The 25,388-nt window shown below is 35.7% G+C and overlaps 1 protein-coding gene and 1 long non-coding RNA gene across 2 annotated transcripts; both read right to left on the bottom strand.

The window, feature by feature from the left end:
* Positions 1–279: 279 nt before the first annotated feature.
* Positions 280–17,469, bottom strand: LOC117344112 (solute carrier family 23 member 1-like). Its single transcript, XM_033906760.1, has 12 exons — positions 17,296–17,469; positions 15,725–15,882; positions 14,007–14,098; positions 13,742–13,872; positions 13,353–13,534; positions 12,869–12,989; positions 11,623–11,779; positions 11,188–11,382; positions 5,242–5,300; positions 1,411–1,684; positions 1,089–1,184; positions 280–470 (listed from the first exon to the last, which is right to left on the bottom strand). The coding sequence occupies exons 1-12, from the start codon at positions 17,467–17,469 to the stop codon at positions 280–282; spliced, it is 1,830 nt and encodes a 609-aa protein (XP_033762651.1).
* Positions 17,470–23,785: 6,316 nt separating this feature from the next.
* Positions 23,786–24,758, bottom strand: LOC117343189. The gene is made up of 2 exons (XR_004536003.1): positions 24,571–24,758; positions 23,786–23,985 (listed from the first exon to the last, which is right to left on the bottom strand). It is a non-coding gene; the product is annotated as an uncharacterized LOC117343189 (long non-coding RNA).
* Positions 24,759–25,388: the final 630 nt, after the last annotated feature.

Raw genomic sequence — 25,388 nt, 5'->3', positions numbered from 1 at the left:
ACAAAAACAAAACCTGATCATCTACGACGAATGGTAAAGCTAAATCTGGAACATTATTTATCATTTCAGGATTGAATATAGCTAAATACAACTAAATCTTAATATAGTTGAATCTAAACACCTTCATTATCTGATTACGAAATATTTTAGAAATTGCCTAGATTTCGAAAAAATGAGTGTGAATATTCATTTGTGAATATAAGGATATAATCATTTATATTGGAAATGCTTATTTCCTAGTAATTGCATATTCTGTCGTCTGTCGATGTGGTATGATTGTCATCCTCTTGAGATGTTATCCTCCTCCTGAGCCTTATATTGACAGAAGGGTAGGTACTTCATCACCTTCCACGAGAGCCAGCTGGCGGGTAAAAGGGGTACGTACACTTCAAGACCTTCACTGTATATCTGAGACTGGTCGCTTTTCTCCGGCTCCTGCCACGCCGTGATTCCCCGTTCTTTTGCCGTACCTTTCCATAGACGTAATAGAAATATCCAATTATTCGTCACACAGCATGCTATATATATTGTGTTAAAACAACAGAGGTAACTGACACTAACTCAAATCAACAAAGCGAATGCATGGATTTGAACTGAACTATATCTGTACATGGATGAGAAGACCTGTTGTTTTAGGAATAGTAAACGTCATCTGTTTTATCGAAGCCATCCACCATAAACATCTATGGCCTGATATACGGGTTATGTAACATTCTTTGAATGTGAACATTTGTGTGAAAAAGGGTGATGATATTAGAATCACTATGTACATCAATAAGCACTGGCGAGTTTATCTGACTTCGTACAGCTCAAGAAGAAATATGTAGTCGACACCTGTTACTGAAATCGTAATAATGAGAACAGGTCCCTGAAAATCGCAAAAAACTGGGAAATGAAAATACCATAGGAAGGGAATGCAAGAATGCTACGTACACGAAATGGAAGCTAAAAATGAAAAAAACGAAGTTATCTCTTTAGTTGTAAGTTATGATTAAGGTTATTTGCTAGTGTTGAAGAGTCATTGATGCCGGTGATTACTAAGAAGCCTGCAATCAGTTGTCCCTTAAGGTGTAACAAATATAGCTTACCTGGAACTGTATTGTCGAAAAAGGCTGCAAAGGCTCCTCCTATCAGAATAGGGTTTGATAGTAGTGTCTTTATTATGTTGTCATTGTAGGCACTGCCTTCAAAGCAAAATATAATATTCGACTATCTAAAACGTTGAAGAACAAATAAATAATTGCATACGAAGCACCTATGATGTTTACATCGTTAATTTGAATGTATTTCACTTTTTTATCTTCGTTACCAAAAATGAACCTTGACTAAGCTTCATTTGTGGATGGCAAACGTCAGTCATACTATTTTGTAATGTACAATTGTATTGTCATATTTAGAAGCATTACTTACCAGTTTGAAGATCATCCGGAAAGGCCTCTAACCAGTAAGGGACCATCAGACCTAAAAGTAGAGAAGCTCCGATGACAGCGAGGTTTCGAGTAGATGAAAGTGATATCACCTGGAGGTTGGATAGGACGATACCATTAAACATTCCAAACATGACGATCATGGCGCCACCTAGGACCGGAATCGGTATGGTTATGAAGACTGCAGATACTTTACCAACCAGGCCGAAAACTATGTAGATGAATGCCGTCCACAGTAAAACATCCCGACTTGCTACCTATAAACGTAAGGGAAATCACAGGAATTAACACCACAGTAACACAATCCAACCTGCTACTTATAAACGTCAGGGAAATATGGAAATTAGCATCACAGTAAAACATCCCGACTTGCGTCCTAGAAACGTCAGGGAAATACGGAAATTAGCACCACAGTAAAACATCCCGACTTGCTACTTATAAACGTCAGGGAAACACGGGATTAACACCAAAGTAAAACAACCCGACTTGCTACTTATAAACGTCAGGGAAACACGGGATTAACACCACAGTAAAATAACCCGACTTGCTACTTATAAACGTCAGGGAAACACGGGATTAACACCACAGTAAAACATCACTGTTTTCGCTTTGGAAACAGTTTGAAATGCGTGTTAGTTGTATAGAGGTTACACAACGAGTGGTTGTTGGATATGGAATTTATTTCACACTCGTAAGTTATTTTTTAAAAGTTGCAAAAAACACTCGCTAAAAGCGAGTGTTTTTTGCAACTTTTAAAAAATAACTTACGAGTGTGAAATAAAATCCATATCCAACAATTTCGAGTCGTGTGACCTGTTTCTACCACAATGATATCGGCTTGAATCAAAGGGAAACGTGGCCAAGTATAATTTCGCGTATGCAAATAAAGTGTACCGGTGACGTCCGGGACCCGGTGATGTGACGTCATTAGATTATTGATGACGTCAATAACAATTGCAGCTTGGGTCAAAGTTCACCGTTTTAGCCAATCAAAATGCGTACAGAGTTTATACCACGTGTGGTATAAACAGATTGTTAATTTACAGCTGTAATGATTAACTGATGGTCTGAGAGTTGAATAATACAGGGTATTGTGGTAGAAAGTTATATAACTAAGTCAAAGAATCTAACAGTCCTTCAACTATAACATATTTCCTTCAAGCTTCGTGTAAACAACGGTAAGTTATGTTTCAAAAAGGACAGTTAACACAAATTGATCTTAGGTATCGACAGGGAATCGATAGTACAGAGGCAAAAAGTTCATCTCTGGGCAAAGATATGTCATTTCTTCGTATTTTAAATAATTAGGTATGGCCATATATATTTATTAAGATATGCATAGGAATATATATTTAGAACAAATACATTTCTATTTACTCTATCCTTACTAAATATATGTACTTTAATGTAATATATAAAAGCACATATGTAAGACAGGGAAACTTTTGAAAATGCAAGAGACAATTTAGTCCTGAAAGGATAAAGTCAACCTGATAGACGGACTTTACAAACATTTAATTGATATTAATATTAGCTGGACAAGAAAAAAGTAATTTTTGGCATTAAAAACTGAAACAAATATTAACGGTAGTTCTATTTTATCTAACGTATAACAACTTTACGAAAACTAAGTGGAGAATAGACGCCCTCTGTTTAAATATAGATACATGTCAATATATCTTAGACATGTGTATATATTGCTCAGTAAATGAAAATAAATGAAACCGGACGAATTCACTAAATGGCAAAGTTGCTGGCAATTATCAGGACATACCTCCCTGTTCATTACGTGGAAACCAGAATAAGCAAGTGTTTTCTAACCTGTGCATTATTTCATTGCTTAGGATTGGGACCCTGGTACGGAGATCGCGCTAGATTTTAGGGAATGTCGAGGTTAATATACAGGAAGATAAAACATAACAGAATGAGAGTTACAACTGAAGGTTACTTCTTATGAATCATGTTAAGAGGACAGCACGTGCTCTCTCTGTTCAGGCTTAGTATTTGTGTACATCTAAGCGTTCTAGCAACAGACATGTTAATATGAGGACGGGTGCCAAGAAGACACATATAGGAGAAAACAGCGCAATAAGACAGCAGTGAGAAAAAAACAAAGATTTATGATGTCAATTTATCCATTTCGGTCTCTTCAATGTCTCCTAAATAGAGGACACGCATTCTACTGTCAAAATAAAATAGGATTCAGCGAACATTATTCTTCGCTCTCCAATAACTTTGAACACAAAAAAGAGGACAAACTGAAGATAAAAATGAACTGTCCCCAACCCTGAAGGGGCCCCAACAATTAGTCGTCTCCTACAACATGTGGTGAGATACAAAGGCATTGTTTCCCCCCGCTCCTGTTTATTGTTTTATGTCTATAGGCCAGGAATGAGGTAATTGTAATAAATTATAAAATCCGAAATGTAATTGTGTAATTTGTAGCTGAAGAAAAATTCAATTACATGTTATTGTTATTTAATTAATTGCATTAAAAATAATTGTGTAATTGTAATTGAATTCCAAACACTTTCAAATAAATTTACCATATGATACGTAAGATATTTTTGCCTTTATGTTTGATTATTTCTAGAAGATGGTTCTGTATATTTATTCTACAATAATTATATTTACCTGTATTCAAAGTGATATTTAAGCATGTATATATTAATGAAGATAATATTGATCAACATTACATAAAATATATCTATATACACGTACTTTATGTGAAATATCGGTGTATCTACTTAAAGTATAGATTTAATAAACTAGTTACTGACCATTCATTCATGCCCCTAGTATAACCTTGTGTCTGAGTTGAATTTAATAGAAAAATGACCACCAGGCTGAGCTCATACTACGGCCTCAGGATAACAAACCTGGACATAAAACAACAAACCTGTCACCAGTAGGTGAATTGAATGTCTATAGGTAGAGTTAGCATACATGGCTTCTAGTTGGCTGTCAAGTGTATATCTCAATACTTTTAAAGTAAGGTGTAAGCATTGTCTCTCTAACATCGAGAAGTTTGAAACACTTATGTTCCTAAAATGTAATTGCTGGACTATATGTGTATATGGTGTAGATTCATTATCACATGTTATTTTATCTTTACGAATAATATGTGTAGTGAACGAAATTTTGCATGTATTTTTGTATAAGACTCCATGTTCAACAGTGAGATGAAAAATAACTGACAAAGGAATATAGTAAGAATATTAGATATTAATTAAACTTATATATAAGATTAAAGTGAAAAAAGATGTTAAGAAAATTGTATCTGGATAAATGTTTTAATCGGGGCAAAATGAACTGGAAATGTAATAAGTAATTTAATTAATTACATTGGTAAAGTAATTGCAATTTAATTAATTATCTTGTAAAACTCCTGTAATTGTAATTTAATTGAACAAAACCATTAAGAATTTAATTAATTACATTACTATGTAATTGTGCCAATCCCTGCTATAGCTAGAATATAGTCATTAAAGTACGAATGATGGGACCAGGTAGAAAAAGTTATATTTATCGGACATAATTGCGTGTCACCACAACCCTTCACATTATGCTGACAATGTGCAAACCGTTTTTTCACCGCCAGTTTTAAAGGGAAATGCCAAAGGACCTCAAATACCAATATTTATTCTCGACAAGAATCCATGGCCTTCCTCAAGGGATCGAATGTTGAAATAAGTGCCAAAGCCAAAATTGAGGCAATAACAAGGGAGTCAGTAAGACGATTATTTTCCAATATTAAGTCGCCATTTTCAAATAATTCTACTAGCATTTCCTTTGGTACCTAGTCAATAATGACCTTTGTTAGGCCAATGGCCCCGATGTTTCCCCCGTACGTTGAGGTTGCGTGGCCACATCCTAAGGTAGCACACCACAGTAAGACAGCCTGGCCATGGGCAATTTTTTTGTTAAGGAAATAACTCCTGTATTATGATATGCATAAAAAATGAAAAAATAAATGTACACTATAATTGGTATATTCAGTATGAAGTAGTACATACAGGCTTCACATTTATCAAAACAAAAATCAATAAATTGGTTCCGGATTTTAAATATCCGGATTTTCCGAACGTGTGTTTACACAGGAAATTTAGTTTTGCCTACAGCGCAAAATGGAAGCCCACAGAAAAGGTAAGATAGCGGAAAAACTTAATTTACAACATATGTCCAAACAAGATTAATTCTGTCTTTGGGATAGAGATAGTTAATTTTAAATAGGTTTCAGAAAAAAAATTGTGTAGAGAATTGTGCCATTTTGGGTCAAATATCATAATATTTTGCAATTTTTGAGAATTTTTTAAGCTGTTACCATGGTATTCACAGCTCTAAAAATCACAGAAAATATCAGTTTACTTATCCTTCAGAGCTCTATTAAAATTGCAAATGTTGTACAGATTTCAAATATATATACTTTATTAGAGGTTATATGTAAGGTTAACTGGCAATGTTTACATATCTAAAACATGTTCCATATTTTTCAGAATTTGGCATTTTTACTGTACACTGCTACCTTATAAGGGCTGAAATATGTTATTTTTTGGAAATTGTGTTTAATTATGCTTGATTAAGCTTCATTTTAATTCATTATTGCTCAAAAATGCATAAAAACAATCTAAAACTTGTTTATTAACTGGCTTGTCATATTAGAGGAATCAAGGGAGGTAACTCGCATAACTACCCATTTTAAGGGTGGGTTAATTAAGCATAATGTTAATGAGTCAGTATAAATTGAAAAGATATTCTATGTTTCATAACAAACCCAAAATAACTTATTGGGTATCTAACAAACCATATAGACTGAATTCTGGTTTGGTTTACCTGATTTATTACCCCGTATCCATGGAAACTATTACAGTAAGTGTTATTTTTTGAAATATTTGGTGAAACCATTATTTTCAGTTTATTTATACAATGGTAAGCATGTAATTTCAATTGATTGAGTGTACGGTTGATACAATATTGTCAGTTATTGTCATTTCCTTCGGTAAAGCAGAAAAAATAGCATTTTCCGCATAAAATGGGATCAGCGGACACTTCCATATGATCATTGGTACATATCTGAATTACCGGGGTGGAAACAGATGACTGTGATGTCATAGGCATGACATTTTAAAATCTTGGATGTCATGTCATGATTTATCAGTTAGAATATTGCATGTGTTGCTAAGCTGAGGTTTGGAAAGGAATTTGGTTCTTTATTATGACACCATTGAGTATTTATGACGTCATAGATACAATCTGATGACGTCATAGTTACTGATGACGTCATGGTAACTATGACGTCATATTACAGGGCTAAATTTGATAGCTGTATAGTATTTTTTGCTTGATTACATGCACAGAGACTCAAAGTACCACATTCAACTCAAAACACAACTTTATTCAAGAGATATACAGAATTATGGGAGTTTTCATCTTTAAAATTACCTCCCCTTATTACTGGATTGGGAGAAAAAGTTGTCAAAATACACCTCTCAGGGAAATCAGCAATACTCGGTGACTATTAAAGATACACAGTAACCCGATATGTCATTTTGTTCGTCGGAACATATTCTAGACATTCATGGGGTTTTTAGTAAAATTAGAATTTAAAAAAGTGATGTATAAGGTAGCACACCACAGTAAGACAGCCTGGCCATGGGCAATTTTTTTGTTAAGGAAATAACTCCTGTATTATGATATGCATAAAAAATGAAAAAATAAATGTACACTATAATTGGTATATTCAGTATGAAGTAGTACATACAGGCTTCACATTTATTAAAACAAAAATCAATAAATTGGTTCCGGATTTTAAATATCCGGATTTTCCGAACGTGTGTTTACACAGGAAATTTAGTTTTGCCTACAGCGCAAAATGGAAGCCCACAGAAAAGGTAAGATAGCGGAAAAACTTAATTTACAACATATGTCCAAACAAGATTAATTCTGTCTTTGGGATAGAGATAGTTAATTTTAAATAGGTTTCAGAAAAAAAATTGTGTAGAGAATTGTGCCATTTTGGGTCAAATATCATAATATTTTGCAATTTTTGAGAATTTTTTAAGCTGTTACCATGGTATTCACAGCTCTAAAAATCACAGAAAATATCAGTTTACTTATCCTTCAGAGCTCTATTAAAATTGCAAATGTTGTACAGATTTCAAATATATATACTTTATTAGAGGTTATATGTAAGGTTAACTGGCAATGTTTACATATCTAAAACATGTTCCATATTTTTCAGAATTTGGCATTTTTACTGTACACTGCTACCTTATAAGGGCTGAAATATGTTATTTTTTGGAAATTGTGTTTAATTATGCTTGATTAAGCTTCATTTTAATTCATTATTGCTCAAAAATGCATAAAAACAATCTAAAACTTGTTTATTAACTGGCTTGTCATATTAGAGGAATCAAGGGAGGTAACTCGCATAACTACCCATTTTAAGGGTGGGTTAATTAAGCATAATGTTAATGAGTCAGTATAAATTGAAAAGATATTCTATGTTTCATAACAAACCCAAAATAACTTATTGGGTATCTAACAAACCATATAGACTGAATTCTGGTTTGGTTTACCTGATTTATTACCCCGTATCCATGGAAACTATTACAGTAAGTGTTATTTTTTGAAATATTTGGTGAAACCATTATTTTCAGTTTATTTATACAATGGTAAGCATGTAATTTCAATTGATTGAGTGTACGGTTGATACAATATTGTCAGTTATTGTCATTTCCTTCGGTAAAGCAGAAAAAATAGCATTTTCCGCATAAAATGGGATCAGCGGACACTTCCATATGATCATTGGTACATATCTGAATTACCGGGGTGGAAACAGATGACTGTGATGTCATAGGCATGACATTTTGAAATCTTGGATGTCATGTCATGATTTATCAGTTAGAATATTGCATGTGTTGCTAAGCTGAGGTTTGGAAAGGAATTTGGTTCTTTATTATGACACCATTGAGTATTTATGACGTCATAGATACAATCTGATGACGTCATAGTTACTGATGACGTCATGGTAACTATGACGTCATATTACAGGGCTAAATTTGATAGCTGTATAGTATTTTTTGCTTGATTACATGCACAGAGACTCAAAGTACCACATTCAACTCAAAACACAACTTTATTCAAGAGATATACAGAATTATGGGAGTTTTCATCTTTAAAATTACCTCCCCTTATTACTGGATTGGGAGAAAAAGTTGTCAAAATACACCTCTCAGGGAAATCAGCAATACTCGGTGACTATTAAAGATACACAGTAACCCGATATGTCATTTTGTTCGTCGGAACATATTCTAGACATTCATGGGGTTTTTAGTAAAATTAGAATTTAAAAAAGTGATGTATAAGGTAGCACACCACAGTAAGACAGCCTGGCCATGGGCAATTTTTTTGTTAAGGAAATAACTCCTGTATTATGATATGCATAAAAAATGAAAAAATAAATGTACACTATAATTGGTATATTCAGTATGAAGTAGTACATACAGGCTTCACATTTATTAAAACAAAAATCAATAAATTGGTTCCGGATTTTAAATATCCGGATTTTCCGAACGTGTGTTTACACAGGAAATTTAGTTTTGCCTACAGCGCAAAATGGAAGCCCACAGAAAAGGTAAGATAGCGGAAAAACTTAATTTACAACATATGTCCAAACAAGATTAATTCTGTCTTTGGGATAGAGATAGTTAATTTTAAATAGGTTTCAGAAAAAAAATTGTGTAGAGAATTGTGCCATTTTGGGTCAAATATCATAATATTTTGCAATTTTTGAGAATTTTTTAAGCTGTTACCATGGTATTCACAGCTCTAAAAATCACAGAAAATATCAGTTTACTTATCCTTCAGAGCTCTATTAAAATTGCAAATGTTGTACAGATTTCAAATATATATACTTTATTAGAGGTTATATGTAAGGTTAACTGGCAATGTTTACATATCTAAAACATGTTCCATATTTTTCAGAATTTGGCATTTTTACTGTACACTGCTACCTTATAAGGGCTGAAATATGTTATTTTTTGGAAATTGTGTTTAATTATGCTTGATTAAGCTTCATTTTAATTCATTATTGCTCAAAAATGCATAAAAACAATCTAAAACTTGTTTATTAACTGGCTTGTCATATTAGAGGAATCAAGGGAGGTAACTCGCATAACTACCCATTTTAAGGGTGGGTTAATTAAGCATAATGTTAATGAGTCAGTATAAATTGAAAAGATATTCTATGTTTCATAACAAACCCAAAATAACTTATTGGGTATCTAACAAACCATATAGACTGAATTCTGGTTTGGTTTACCTGATTTATTACCCCGTATCCATGGAAACTATTACAGTAAGTGTTATTTTTTGAAATATTTGGTGAAACCATTATTTTCAGTTTATTTATACAATGGTAAGCATGTAATTTCAATTGATTGAGTGTACGGTTGATACAATATTGTCAGTTATTGTCATTTCCTTCGGTAAAGCAGAAAAAATAGCATTTTCCGCATAAAATGGGATCAGCGGACACTTCCATATGATCATTGGTACATATCTGAATTACCGGGTTGGAAACAGATGACTGTGATGTCATAGGCATGACATTTTGAAATCTTGGATGTCATGTCATGATTTATCAGTTAGAATATTGCATGTGTTGCTAAGCTGAGGTTTGGAAAGGAATTTGGTTCTTTATTATGACACCATTGAGTATTTATGACGTCATAGATACAATCTGATGACGTCATAGTTACTGATGACGTCATGGTAACTATGACGTCATATTACAGGGCTAAATTTGATAGCTGTATAGTATTTTTTGCTTGATTACATGCACAGAGACTCAAAGTACCACATTCAACTCAAAACACAACTTTATTCAAGAGATATACAGAATTATGGGAGTTTTCATCTTTAAAATTACCTCCCCTTATTACTGGATTGGGAGAAAAAGTTGTCAAAATACACCTCTCAGGGAAATCAGCAATACTCGGTGACTATTAAAGATACACAGTAACCCGATATGTCATTTTGTTCGTCGGAACATATTCTAGACATTCATGGGGTTTTTAGTAAAATTAGAATTTAAAAAAGTGATGTATAAGGTAGCACACCACAGTAAGACAGCCTGGCCATGGGCAATTTTTTTGTTAAGGAAATAACTCCTGTATTATGATATGCATAAAAAATGAAAAAATAAATGTACACTATAATTGGTATATTCAGTATGAAGTAGTACATACAGGCTTCACATTTATTAAAACAAAAATCAATAAATTGGTTCCGGATTTTAAATATCCGGATTTTCCGAACGTGTGTTTACACAGGAAATTTAGTTTTGCCTACAGCGCAAAATGGAAGCCCACAGAAAAGGTAAGATAGCGGAAAAACTTAATTTACAACATATGTCCAAACAAGATTAATTCTGTCTTTGGGATAGAGATAGTTAATTTTAAATAGGTTTCAGAAAAAAAATTGTGTAGAGAATTGTGCCATTTTGGGTCAAATATCATAATATTTTGCAATTTTTGAGAATTTTTTAAGCTGTTACCATGGTATTCACAGCTCTAAAAATCACAGAAAATATCAGTTTACTTATCCTTCAGAGCTCTATTAAAATTGCAAATGTTGTACAGATTTCAAATATATATACTTTATTAGAGGTTATATGTAAGGTTAACTGGCAATGTTTACATATCTAAAACATGTTCCATATTTTTCAGAATTTGGCATTTTTACTGTACACTGCTACCTAATAACCCTGACAAGGTACTTCCGAAACCTTCCACAGCCAGACCTCTGTTAACAGCATAGCGTGGTGGCGGAGGTACATTACAAGTCCTAGCGCATGCATAGTAGTCGCCGATAGAGTCGAGAATAGAGGTAAGTGTTCCGATGAAAAAAGAAATAAATACTCCCGTGTCGAAAGATGGCGTTCCAAATTGATCTGAAACAAAAAAGATTGATTGTTTTCCAAAACAGAAATTTACAGATATGTTGTGGCACTGAATAAGGCCATGACCCGAAAGTGTTTTAGCATTAAGTACGACATTCTGATTATGTACAGTCATCATAACTTTGTGTTGATTTGACATTACCTGGTATGATTTTATCTAAGTTCTATCATATATTTCGTGTTTACTTGCGAGAGCGAAGTACGTCAACAACAAACACAATATCTACGAACTTGGATAGGGGACTTTAAACCAGCTGGCCTTTGCGATAATGTCCGCTTGCGCATCCGTCCTGGCCATGTATTCAGCTTTGGATGGATCGTTTGTCAACACGCCTGTTATCGTCAGAACAGCCGACAGTCCCCAGCCAACAAGTAAACCAATCAGAATCTATAAAACATACATACAGAAATGTCGGTTTAAACACGCGCCCACCAGCCTGCAAGTAAACCAATCAGAATCTATAACGCATACATACAGAAATGTCGGTTTCAACACGCACCCACCAGCCTGCAAGTAAACGAATTAGAATCTATAACATACAAAAATGTCGGCTTAAACATGCGCCCAGCAGACTACAAGTAAACCAATCAGAATATATAATACATATAAAAATGTCGACGACTTAAATATGCGCCCACAAGCCAACAAGTAAACGAATCGGCAGATTGTTACAAGTATGCCAATCGAATCAAGCACAAAGCAGCAATTAAGTTAAATAACAAGATTTGTAATACATCCAAATACGTCGCTTAAAACGCTTAAAACGTACTCAAATCAACAAGTAAACCATCAGAATATCATAACGCATCCAAAATTTTCAATTAAATAACATGCAAGTTTAACAAACCATAATCGGTAGCCCATCCATATATGCTCACTAAAACACCCTCAAACCCGTCAAAAGTTAACCAATGAGATTCTTAACATATATAAATACATTTTTGTATGTTAAATACAACACGCGCACTCAGACCAACAAGCAAACCAATAGGAATCAGAAAACACATCTAACAAATGGAGGATACGTTTCGCATATATATTTCATACTAAAAGTACGTAATATGGAGAATGGTATCGGGAGTAAGAAAGTTACTAATTAGTGATAGATACGGCAATCATCATCAATTAGTAGCAATTAAAAGTATGTAAATGAACCACACATTGTTTGTAGACAAGTAATCGCAGAATAATGAATACTATTCTATAACCTCTTGATTATCGCTTTTATTGGAGTATATATGAAAACTTGTTATTAAGTATTAATAAATTAATTAATGATTTATTAAGGCATACAGTTATGTCGTTTAAAAAATTACGTGACACATGGAAGTTATCTGATACACGGTAGGGACAAAAAGTAGAACCAGAAAATATACCTAACAAATTACATTATAAAGATATCGCCATTTCTTTAATATTTCATGTCAAAGGAAATATGGCTATTATTTCCGTCAAGAAAATGGAAAATACAGTTACCGAAAAGACTTGATGGAAGGGATACCAGAAGATATGAAATCCCCTTTTCCTGGACCAAGCCGGAAACGGCATCTTCCGGTTGCTGAGGTAAAGAGAGAGTACCAGAGCGGTGGCTGCTGTGCTGCAATATGATTCTTGGGGAGTGTAATGTGATATCACTAAATCTGATTGGTTAAAGTGTATTAACACAAAACACGTGACATCATAGGAATTTACCACGAAAGGAGGTTAAAGGGATACGTTTGACACCGAAAAGATTCTTACTGGTGAAAAACAGCTTTACAGTGTAAAACGCCATTGCAGGTTTGGTAATAAGGTAAAAAAAAAGGTCGATAATTATTTACTTTTATATGCTAACTAATTAAAAAGCTATGGAATAATTTTTGTAAACATGATGCATAAATAAGATAAAGCATAATTTGTAAATAATGATAGCGTTAGCAGGAATTTAACTAACTAACCATTTTCATTTGTTTATACTTACACAGCAGATATACCCCAATGGGATCTGGCAAACTTTGTTGTTGCCCTTGAAATGAAGATGCCACCCAACAACATGGCAGGGACCAATGTTACAGGCCCAATAAACTTAAGGACGATGCCAGCCGCACCTGTTAGTCCGACGAGGCAGTGAATTATTCCTACCAGGATCAAACAGCCCTGAAACTGTCCATTTCAATAAAATTTCAAAACCGGTTGATAGATTTTAATTTAAACGGCGCAGTTAAATGATAAACTCGGATACTCTTGATATGTATGTGAAACCTAGCGGGAAAAATATGTTTATAATACAAAGTAACATCATACAACGGTTTCGTCATTGTATGATTCGATGGTGATTACTGTCTTTAGACTGATAGATCCCAATCTTACCTCACGCAGTTTTGTAAGAGCACGTTCCCTTTTAATCTCAATGATATGCAGGTTTGTTGCATTTCCCTCGGAACTGAACCCAGTGTCTTCCATTGGCATACTTACATTGAAAAACGGATTTGTACCCAACTCTACAACAGTCAAAATTATCGTCATTTTATGCACCACTATATAACATATACTATTATATGATATGTTAACACCAACATTTCTTTAATACACAATAATATAACAGACATATTAAGGTTAAAACCATTGTCCTTACCATCTGGTAATTTACAAGCATCCGGATTTATCATATGCATCGCCACCAACGGAACGACATAGTCGGCTGCCGCTCCTTGAAATAATGGAAGCCTGAAGAAGATCGAAGAGATAAAAACAGTAATTTATTTAAGCCATATCTATCACTTAAATATAAGTGGAAACTTTTAGGATGGTGAAGAGAATACTAAAAGCGAAAAACACTGTAAAATCATTATTTTCAAATTATGCATACCATTTAACTAGGACCTTTGTTATGTACATCTCATATCGATAAAGAAACAATATTGCGACTTGTATCCGTATAATAATGATCACAAGCAAGCATCATACAAAGTTAACTATGTTCCAATACCATGTCTTAAATCATTATTTCCTGGTACACCTGTCATACATGAAGGTGATAATTTCTACATGAACGCTTCGTGTGTAACCAGAATGTTGCGTGACCCTCTTTCCATAATCCATAAGTGCTCCGATGATTTCTAGTTGTTTTATGCCTTATTGTGACAAGCACGATTTGTGGTTTTGACTTTGCACTGTTTCTCCCAATATCCGTTTGTTATCCGAGGACGGTCTCCCCTAAGTATGCGTGTATCGAGAGGCTGTGGTATGTTCGTGTTTCGGAAATGATACCGACTTTACATCATTGAAGAGTACTTTCGAAATAACCGGGACACATCACTCAATCACATTATACTGACAACGGGATTTGTGTTGTGGAAGACTGCGGTATGTTTTACTCCATATTATAGAGCGAATCTGAGGCCGACTTTATAGTGCGACAACACTGTAGCATAATTCCGAAGATACCCAGCAGTACACTCCCACCGATAACATTATACTGACAACTCCCAAAAATGCTCGATACTAGAAACTGCTGTTCTCATTATGTCTCAGAATCGAAGCCATCCTCACAGGGGAATTCGCTCTAATAAATGCCAAAAGTGAGGTAATGTCAAGGTAGACATTAGGAAGAATAAGCTGCTAGAAGGAGAGAGAAAATAATATCTGAAATTCAGTCGTCTCTAAGGACAGAATGTTCTAACAGTTGTATATATAATTAATGTTGACCTGATATGGAATATGCAAAGCAAGTCTGGTACCTCCATATGGAAAAAACAATTGAGTATCAAGGTCGCACATATCATAATTGTTCAAACAGAAAAAGTAAAAAGATTTTATCAAAAACTATCAATAATTTTAATAATCTTTAAAAATATAACAAATTTGTTGCTGCCTATGTGCTCAGGAAGAATTGGATGGTTATCTACCAAAAATGATAATCCTTTAGTTGTTATAATTAATAAATAACCCACCTAGCCCGGTGTAAAAAGCCTTTCTCGCCCTATAACCACCTACCTTGCCATACACATCTCCTATCTAACTCTGCCCTACACTGGCTTCCTTGCCCAACACCATACCTTCCATGCCCTACATACACCGTCTACCTTGGTCGAAACACCGCCTACCTTGCCCTCCACACCACTTTCCTTGTCTACACATCGCCGTCCTTGCCCTAAATACACAGCTTACTGTATTTTATATCGCCTAATTTGCTCTGCATACCGCCTTCCAAGCCCTATATACACCGCCGAAGTTAGCCAAAACACCAACTTCCTTAGATACACACCGCCTTCCGTGCCCTACACACACCGCTTACGTTGACAAAAACACCACAAGCCTTGCCATACATTACCTTGTCCTATATTCTCTTACCTTGTACCAATCGTGACCATCATTAGCGTTGTTACGCCATTCATTAACAACGTAGAACTGAGAAGATCTCTCTTGATGTCCGGGAAGTCGGACGCACAAGCAATATCCGCCACAAATGACGACACGGCCAGTGAGACAGAAACAGCAATTAATGTTTGCTGAAGAAAAAAAAGTCAGGTCATTGACTGAATGTTATTCAATTCCTGGGTAAGTGCGTTGGTCAGTTGGGGAGGTTACTTGGGATGGTTGGCCGATTCCGAACTCTTCTGTCTATTTCATCCCACAAATGTTTACTTCGGGATAAATCAGTGTTATATGAGGGCCATTCAATTTGAATTATGTTCTGGGTTGCAAGAAATTCGCTACAAACTCTCGTAACGTGTTGTCTCGTAATATCCTGCTAAAAAATAAGATGATGCCTCCTAATGAATGGCATAAAATAAGGCTTCAGGGTGTCATCTCGATAGCGTAAAGCCGTTTAATTACCATTAATGATCTCTAAAGGTGTCTTTAGCACATGAGAAATTTCTCCCCTAACCCTATGACCGAACCACTCCCAAATCTGTCGCGCTCTAAGACACAAGCGTCTGCAAAACGCTCCCCTCGACGTTGGTACACACGTTGATTGCCATCTGATCGAAATAATGCCAATCGATATTTATCTGTGAAGAGCATGGACCTTCAACGTCTTCACACATGTGCCGTCAATCATCGTATACGATGCGCTCGGCGTTGAGGTGTCAGTGGCAAACAAACGTACTGAATTTGACTCTCGCAGTTTATTTCTCATAGTTTTGAGGTGAATCCGACGGTTTACATTACCAATGGTATTTCGTGTCGTTTCGATTGCAGTTAATCTGCTGAAACGCAAATGGGCAAGGGTAGTGAAACGATCGCGACGTCGCGACGTTAAAATTGGACGTCCGGATCTCGGTCTGTCATCAACCTTTCTCGTGGTAATGAGACGTTTAACAAACCGATTTATAGTCCATTTGCGAACTCCTAAGAAAGTAATGACCTGTTGTTTAGCGCTGCCGTCCATGAGCATTGCGAGAGTTCGTCCTCTATCAATTTTGGATAGTCGTGGCATATTTGTAAAAAAAAATATTTTCAAATTTCAAATGTAGTGGCGATCAGGCGTCTTGGCAACAGTTAAAGAAAATACGCTAGTTTGAATGGAAAAGAACGCATGCATTTGTATAGTCACGATACGTTGGTAATTGAGGCGCATATTTTTAAACATGGATGATGGACTAAAATATTAAACCGGAATTAGGCAAGGGCGCACAATACCCCCTTACTTTTTTTTTACAGCGGTGTATATTCAATACAAAATATTTCACAATTAAAGAATTTGCGTTTCTTTATCTTTTCATCATATATATACATTAAGAGAAACGTTCCTCAAAAGTCACAATATATAGCATATAAATAAATTCTAGTAATATTCCATTCATCTGCATAAATATGTTACTTATAAATATGCATGTATTTATTATCAGGATTTTGAAAAAGATACACAAGATATAAACACCTATCGTGTGCAACTATAGGGTGAAAATAAAAGTTACCTGAAAGGCAAAGAAAATAGCAAGCAGGACGGGAACTCTGTCTGACACGTTGTATAGAAGTCCACGAACCTCTTCGTACTCGATCACCACCTCGTCTGCACCGTTCGGATGGAGTTTGTCCTCCGGCCCATTGCAATTTTCTATTAGGTCAGTCTGTTGTTCTTTCTTATTCATCTTGATTTTAGAGCGACTTTCTGTAGGGAATGTTTAATATACATGTATATAATGGGTGTCTGTGCAATAGTCGAGAATATTTTTTTTATATTTGTTGACATCTGAGTGACTTAAACTCTTGAATGGGTAGCACTAATTCCGAAACGTCACAGGCGTTCAATAGTTTGCATCTGACCGAATTCCGAAACGTGACAGGTATTCAATAGTTCACACGTGAACGTGCAAGTCACTTTAACCGTGTAATAATTCAAATTGTTATACCTTTCCTTATTTTACACTATATAAAAAGTAGACAATACAAATGCTATTTTGAACCACATCTTCCAAAAAAGCTATTAACAAGGTTAATAGTCAAAAGTGTTATTCATCCGGAATGAGTACATTCATATTTTCGCGTTTTTGGTTTTGTTTTGCTTTGCTCATTATGATTTGGCAATGCATTTGTCATATCCCTTCGGATCGTCTCTATCGCCATCCTTTGTATTACAATAAAGTCCGAAAGCGATTTCGAGAACATAAACGTTTTCGAAACCAAGACGAAGCAGACACAGTTTGTTTACTAAAATCTTTCAAGTGAATGCTACAGTTATATTTCGGAAAATGGTTTCGTCTACAAGATTCGATAATCTGGATGAAGTAGGGCTGGAGAGGTTTTTTTTTTCTGAAAAAGACAGCACTAACACACAACATGTTATACAATCGGCAGTTAGCATGCTGAAAGACTATCTTCGGGAAAAATCATTAGGAATAGTGGATGATATGAACACCGGTTCGAGAGGAAAAAAATGGAAGGATTTAAAGTTATTGTATGAGTATTTCTGGCAAAAACACTTATATTGTCCCCCTAGACATTTACTATTTCCCCCGGCTTCGCCTCTGGAAAAAGTTATTGTCCCGGGGACAATAAAAGAGCTATTTCCTTCACATCCTTACAATAACTGTATAATATAGCTTATGCGTATATGTAAGGAAAAACAAATGACGAAGACACAAAGTAGGACACCCCACATGACACTGACGACGGTCGAACTAGTCGTTCCATTTCCTAAAATACTGAGTTGTAATCAAGAGCAGCGAATACCATTCTATAGACTCGAACCTAAAGGCCAAAATGAGTCAGTATCAAGCGAGACATTTGGACTTCCGTCAAGCTGTCAACAATATGACCAGGAATATAACTACACTGTGCCAGATAAGTGGTATTATCGACTATCATGCATAATTAGAGCTCTGGCAATGTGCTGAAATTCGTATGTATCAATAATATATCAATAGACTGCTACGTGTATACATATCCCGCCATTTTCCCTTTGATTGCTGGACACCTGTGTAAGATATATACGTCCAAGTATATACACGTACATTCCTTTTTGATAATGGCATCGACACATGATTTACCCAAAATGTTACAAAAGGAGTGTATGCTATTGGTGAACTTAGTGACCCAGTCCAGGTACGAGAAGTTGTAACCCAACTAATGGCTAATACGCTATTCAAAGATACACTATTGTCAAGTCTGGGTATCATATCCTTACAAATTAAAATGTTAGAAAATAAACTTGACGATATGGACCAATATCAGCCTCGGAATTGTCTGAAATTCAGGGGTATTCCAGAATATGAAGGTGAGGATACGGACCAGCTCATAATGAATGCATGTAACAATGAACTCGGTGTCGTGATTACAGAGGCCAACATCAGCCGTTCACATCGAGTGGGTCCTACTAGTATATCATACCCAAGAGATATCATTGTAAGATTTATATCATACAAGACACGAGCGGAAGTATATGATGCGCGTTTCTCCCTGTTTAACAACAAGAACCAATCACCTAGTAAAACAACAGAGTCCCCCAGTAGCAAACTATACACCAATGATGCGTTAAACAGATCCAGAGCAGCCGTATATTCCAAAGCCCGTTACCTCAAACAACAATGTCTGATCTCGGGAACCTGGACACAAGACGGAAGAATTGCCATTCGCAGTAATACTAGCAAAAAAACATCAGGCTACCAAATTAGAGGAACTGTAATCTTACCCTGACCCCACTCCTCCCAAGAAACCCACAGGTACTGGACTAAGGACACTGGCAACCCCAGGACGTGGTCGTGGTAATCCACCACAGAGGAAATAAATGTTCAATAAAATAAACTGAATCTAGCCATTATGAAACTGTAGTTATATAAGTAGTGGACATATGACCTCTACAAACATAAACATACTCCAATGTTTAACATAAGTTTATATTCTAACATGCCAATGTATTATGTCATTTCATTTGTCATAATGGAAGATGACCTAATTAAGTATTTATTTATACATGAATGTACATTGTACATGCAGATGTATTCATTTTGATGAGATACTAAATTATAGGATTGAATGGCAATACATGTACCTTTATAAGTATGTACATGTATATCGATTGTATGATTGACATATAAATTGAACAAAATATGTATAGATCTGTGGATACTTAATTTCCAAATAATGTATGAATTTCAAAACATAAACAAATAAATGCAAGAAATGAAAGAATTAATAACATCTATGTATTATAACAAAACAGATTGTGTTGAATCATCAACAAAGGTTTTAATAACTTACAAAATAACGGGATATGGGTCAACTGCACAACACTTGTGTATGTCAGTTTATCTATATTCAAATTATGCTTACAATTTGTGTGTACCCATTCCTAATTTACCATTCTATTTGAAGTAATACATTGAAATACGTACTTACCTATACATCTACTCCTAAGTAGTGCTTACCTTTGAGTATTGTCTTCCTCTGACATCCCTCCAATATTATTCTAAAAGCTGAAAGCTGTCGCAGCGTAAATACTGTATATATTATTTGTATATTCCACGTGGCGGGTGTTTTATGCATGTTTACATATTGTTAAAATAATATTATCTTGGTCACAAAAGTGTTGTAGAGAAAACTGGTGTAGGGTATCACCAGCCTTCACTAGAAGACTAATGAATGCTCCCGTATCCCAAAACTCAAACAATGCAGTGAGTACTCACATTTTGTGATCTTTGTTCTTGCTGAGCTCAGGATAAAAGAGGATGCTCTTCGTCACCTCGCGGGATTATATACGAGAGCGCACCTCAAGCTCGTGCACACTTGGACGCTGGTTATTCAGGCCAAACAGGTGATGAGGAGTCGTTCATGGTGCCCATGGGTCTGCGGCCAACCTCTGGGTATCCGGGTCAAGGAACCTACTGGAGGAACAAGTGGGAAGAGCCCCCTTAAGCTAATTCTAAATATTGTAATTTTTACCCATGAGCGAGCACGTTACTTGTTGTTTCGAACCGCGCCCCTCATGGGATTTTCTCTTAGACAATTTATTTTAATCCCTTATTATTTCGTAGGGTATGAACGGAAAAAGGGGTTAAAATATTGTTTATTACCGAAGTCTAGTTTATTTTTCCTATTGACAGTCATATATATGACTGCTATATTAGACGAGGGACAGAGAGTTCTTACTCTCATATTTCGTAACTAACATTCTAATTCCGAAGGCCCCAGCCTGAGGCAACCCAGGGGTTCCTCTACTATTAACAGTACTGCCTAAGTTTCAAAAGATCAGGATTATGTTTAAAAATTTCAAAGAAATCCGTTATTTGTTCTTAGTTTCAAAAGAAATCCGTTATATCATTCCCCCCCTCCCTTAAAAAAGGGTGACTGTAACTGGATCGGCCACTTTTATGACTTATTACTGGCCGCTCGGAGGGCCCTCATTGGAGGGAATATACCCTCCTGGCATTGCTGTTCAGCGTTTTCACCAGATTGCCGGGATCTACCCCCTCAGTGAAGCCAGCTCCCGGGGCACGTGCCCCAGGAGCCAGGAAGTATTGGGCCCCTTCCCTGCCTCAGAGGGGACCAGGTAGGGAGCGTCGGACTCCAGCAATAGTCTGCTGGAGTTGTGCTCCCGCAAGGCCAGGCGGGTGGATACAGCTCTGAGTGACAGAGCTGTCACCCCCAGGTACAGGTTTGGGATATTGCGCCACCTTTCCTGCACCTGCTCCTGCGACCTTGTGTCTATGCTCGGAAACTCGTATACGTTCAGTATACGTCTAACCTTTATTGGCTATACTGACCAGGTGTTTTATTGTCTCGTATGTAAATATCATTAATAATATCGTTAATAATAAGTTATACTACTCTTTACTTTATATATACATGTTTTACTATTATATTTATTCTTGTTTGTCTATTCCTAACTTCAACTGTACATGTAGCTATATATAGACATTAGCCATAACCGTATCAGGCCTATGTAACTGATAAACTTATTTTGTTGATATTGAAATGCTATTCTTTCTGGCATCGTGCATGATCTAGATCTATAATCTATATCTAGATCTATAAATAACAACATTGAGATTTTCTCATCCCAGTGATTAACTTACTCAAACCTACCAAAGCCTTACAACAGGTATTATTATTTCCTATTCATCTCATACAATATTATACAATGTCCATCCAGTGTCCAGTCTTAACCAGTGGTCAGCTTAGATTGTTATTTTTGTCTCACGTTTTGCATTTGTGTACTTAATTTTTTGATGTGTCCCACTTCAAACAAAAATCGTGTTTTTGATAATGGATAAGTATGTATTGTGTATAGATTCTCAAACCGGGACATATTCTTCTTATTATGAGGACTGTTGGTACAAAGTTTACATTTTGAAAAGATACATCCTCATTGCACCCATTAAAAATATTGAATATCTCATCTTTACCCCTCTTCAAATACTGAACCTTTGACAATGATATTGAACATATCCTGTAGTTCAGTGTAATCTTGAAATCTTCCATCTTAATGTCCGATCTCTCAGAAATAAAATAGATACTATTGAGGTTTGGTTTGGTTTATTTTGTTTAACGTCCTATTAACAGCTAAGGTCATTTAAGGACGGCCTCCCGTGCGTGCGACATGCATGCGTGTGGTGAGTGTGTTTTGGGAGGCTGTGGTATGTTTGTGTTAAGTCTCCTTGTGATAGGCCGGAACTTTTGCCGATTTATATTGCTACCTCACTGAAGCATACTGCCGAAGATACCCAGCAGCACACCCCACCCGGTCACATTATACTGACAACGAGCGAACCAGTCGTCCTATTCCTAATATGCTGAGCGCTAAGCAGGAGTAGCTACCATTTTTAATGACTCTGGTATGTCTCGGCCAGGGGACAGAACCCAAAGCCTTCCTCACAAGGGCGAACGCTCAACTGAAGATCAAAAGTGAGGCATTGTCAAGAGAGACGTTACAGTTGTAGGAAGAAGAAAGTTGTTAAGAGAGAAGAGAAAAGATAAGATCCCAAATTTAGTCGCCTCTTACGATCAGGCAATGGGGGCAGCAGGTACAATTCTTACGTCCTACCTGCGGGGCAGATACTATTGAGGCAGAATAATATGACAGTGGTATATTGTGTCTAACAGAAACTCATCTTAGCCTTAATATTACAGACTCAGAAATCATCATTAACTCCTATTCTAATGATGTCCACAGGCGTGATAGAAAAACAGGACCAGGGGAGGAGTAATCATTTACTACAAAAACACTGTACACACGATTAGAAGACAGGATCTTGAACATGATGATGTAGAAATGATATGGATTGAAGTGCTTGTTGATAAAAAGAAGACTGCTAATTAAATATAATCTTACTAGTATAATTGATGAACCAACAAGAATTACAGAGACTATTACCACTGCCGTTGATATACTTTTCTCTGATAACATAAATCTAATAAAAAAACTACAGTGAAAACACCAATATGCAGAGATCATCAATTGTTCACTTCACTTGTTTAAACTCTTTATTTAAATGTAAAGCCTACAAAAAATATATTAATTTATTTTCATGCAGATTTTGATCAAATGAATATGACCATAAATGACATTGATTGGGATGCATTAGCAAATAATTTGAACTCGAATGAATTTAATAACCACCTAACATATTGTAGTGTAGGAGAGCGGCGGTGAATCTCAAAATAAACAAGGGAGATGATCATTACAATATTTACAATTTATTTACTACAAATATACACAATATACACTCTACCCATTACACACACAACTCTTTCACTCACTCAACTGGTATTTACACTGCATATATATAAATGTCTCAGAAAAGTTCTCCTGGCCTAACAAATGTTGTCTCCTGGCCTTCACAAATGTTGTCTCATCCCTATGGCCATCATAGGATACGACCCAATGACGAAACTTGGTCGTTTGACCAGTCCATGGTTCCCCTTAACCAAATAAGGGCGTTCCAAACCCTATATCATCTGATGATGACATGCACCGCTGGAGCCGCAGCCTGTTTCCAGCAAGCCACTCTGACCTCTATGTGCCACTGCTGCACCTATCGTATAGTAGGTCCCGCGAGTGCTCCTCTATGTGGAACTGACATAATCCACCGTCAGTTGTTTTCCCCACAAATCCATCCACCTCAGGCCGTGTATGTTTGGGTCCATGTCCCAACGTAAAAACCAGACATCTGTAATGCACAGACGTATAAAATCATACAAACGCGCCATACGAACTTTTACACACCATACATAAACCATTCATATTGATAATTACACTTCCTAAATACATCAAGCTACAACTAAACAACAAAACGACTAAACGCATGTCTATATATCTCTCTATATATACATGTATTTATATTATTATCTATATAATAGACTATATTCTATATGAATACATAGATAAATGAATCAGAATTGACCAAACAATTACTGCAATGTATTATACAACTTGTACTGTATATGTATGACAAATTCTGCGCAGTAGAATAAATGATGATGATATATACAACTTATATATTAAAACATACAGGTAGAATTTAGTATTTTGATCTACAATTACTATAATGTGTACTATACATCGATGCGGCCAACAGTAATCACGCAATGTACATGTAAACAAGTTACGCTTGAGTGACGCGCACCCGTACCTAGACTAGCCTACCTGTTTAATACATGCACACTGTAAATGATCTAAAATCCCGTTGGAAATAGAAAAATATAGTAATACAGGTTTGCATAGAGTGAATAAGATGGTAGTAAAAGATACTTACCCCGTTAATTGGTGGTCTTTGCGACTCTATGTCTGGTTATGGCCTCAAAAATGACACACGTCTTACCGGTATGGCGGTCAGTGACTGTGTGTGAATACTTTTACCTGTACAATGATCAGTATAATGTCCGAAATATTCGTCCAATAAATATCGGAACGAAATACCACACTCAATAATAAGATAAACTATATACTCCTACTAAGATACTTACTTTGCTAATATGCTTCGTGACACATATATCATAAATAAGCAAATAGATTGTATTCCTAGTAAAACCGTAACCATACGCCCGAATGACAAACTGGATGAAAAGCAACATCAAACAGATTGGGCTAATTTAGACACCAGCTGAATGAAATTGTTGACCTAGTAAGAAAAGCGAAAAGGAATTATTCACCTGAAAATAACTTTCCATTTAGTATAGAAAATATCATTATCACAGAGCAAGACATTAAAGATAAGTTATTCTTATTGATAAAAAACCACCTGGTCCCGACAACATGATACCTAAAATAATCAAACAATTAACCCCATCTCTAATACACCCCTAACGCTTCTATGCAATAAAACTTTAGAAACAGGTATTATACCATCTTCTTGGAAAACAGCTAATATAAATGTAATTTACAAAGGAAAAGGATCAAATAGTGATGTTACTAACTACAGATCAATATCTATCACACCTTGCTTCAGTTAAATAATCGAAAAAGCTATTTTTAAATAGCTGTTTAATTATATGAAAGACTGACATAATTACAAAACACCAAGAAGGTTTTCTACCAAAAGATTCCACTATTAACTAATTATTAGAAATATAT

This window comes from Pecten maximus, chromosome 15 (genome assembly GCF_902652985.1).
Source record: "Pecten maximus chromosome 15, xPecMax1.1, whole genome shotgun sequence".
Lineage (NCBI taxonomy): Eukaryota > Metazoa > Mollusca > Bivalvia > Pectinida > Pectinidae > Pecten > Pecten maximus.
The sequence above is the reverse complement of the archived record's forward strand: the minus strand, read 5'-3'. Positions and strand labels throughout refer to the sequence as shown.

Excerpts from the sequence above, each read along its gene's own strand:
- LOC117344112 (XM_033906760.1), bottom strand. The coding sequence starts at position 17,469 with ATGAATAAGAAAGAACAACAGACTGACCTAATAGAAAATTGCAATGGG. Across the intron at positions 13,873-14,006 it reads TGCTTGTAAATTACCAGATG|AGTTGGGTACAAATCCGTTT; the intron begins GTAAGGACAATG and ends TGACTGTTGTAG. Across the intron at positions 1,685-5,241 it reads GGGCCATTGGCCTAACAAAG|GTAGCAAGTCGGGATGTTTT; the intron begins GTCATTATTGAC and ends TTACGTTTATAG.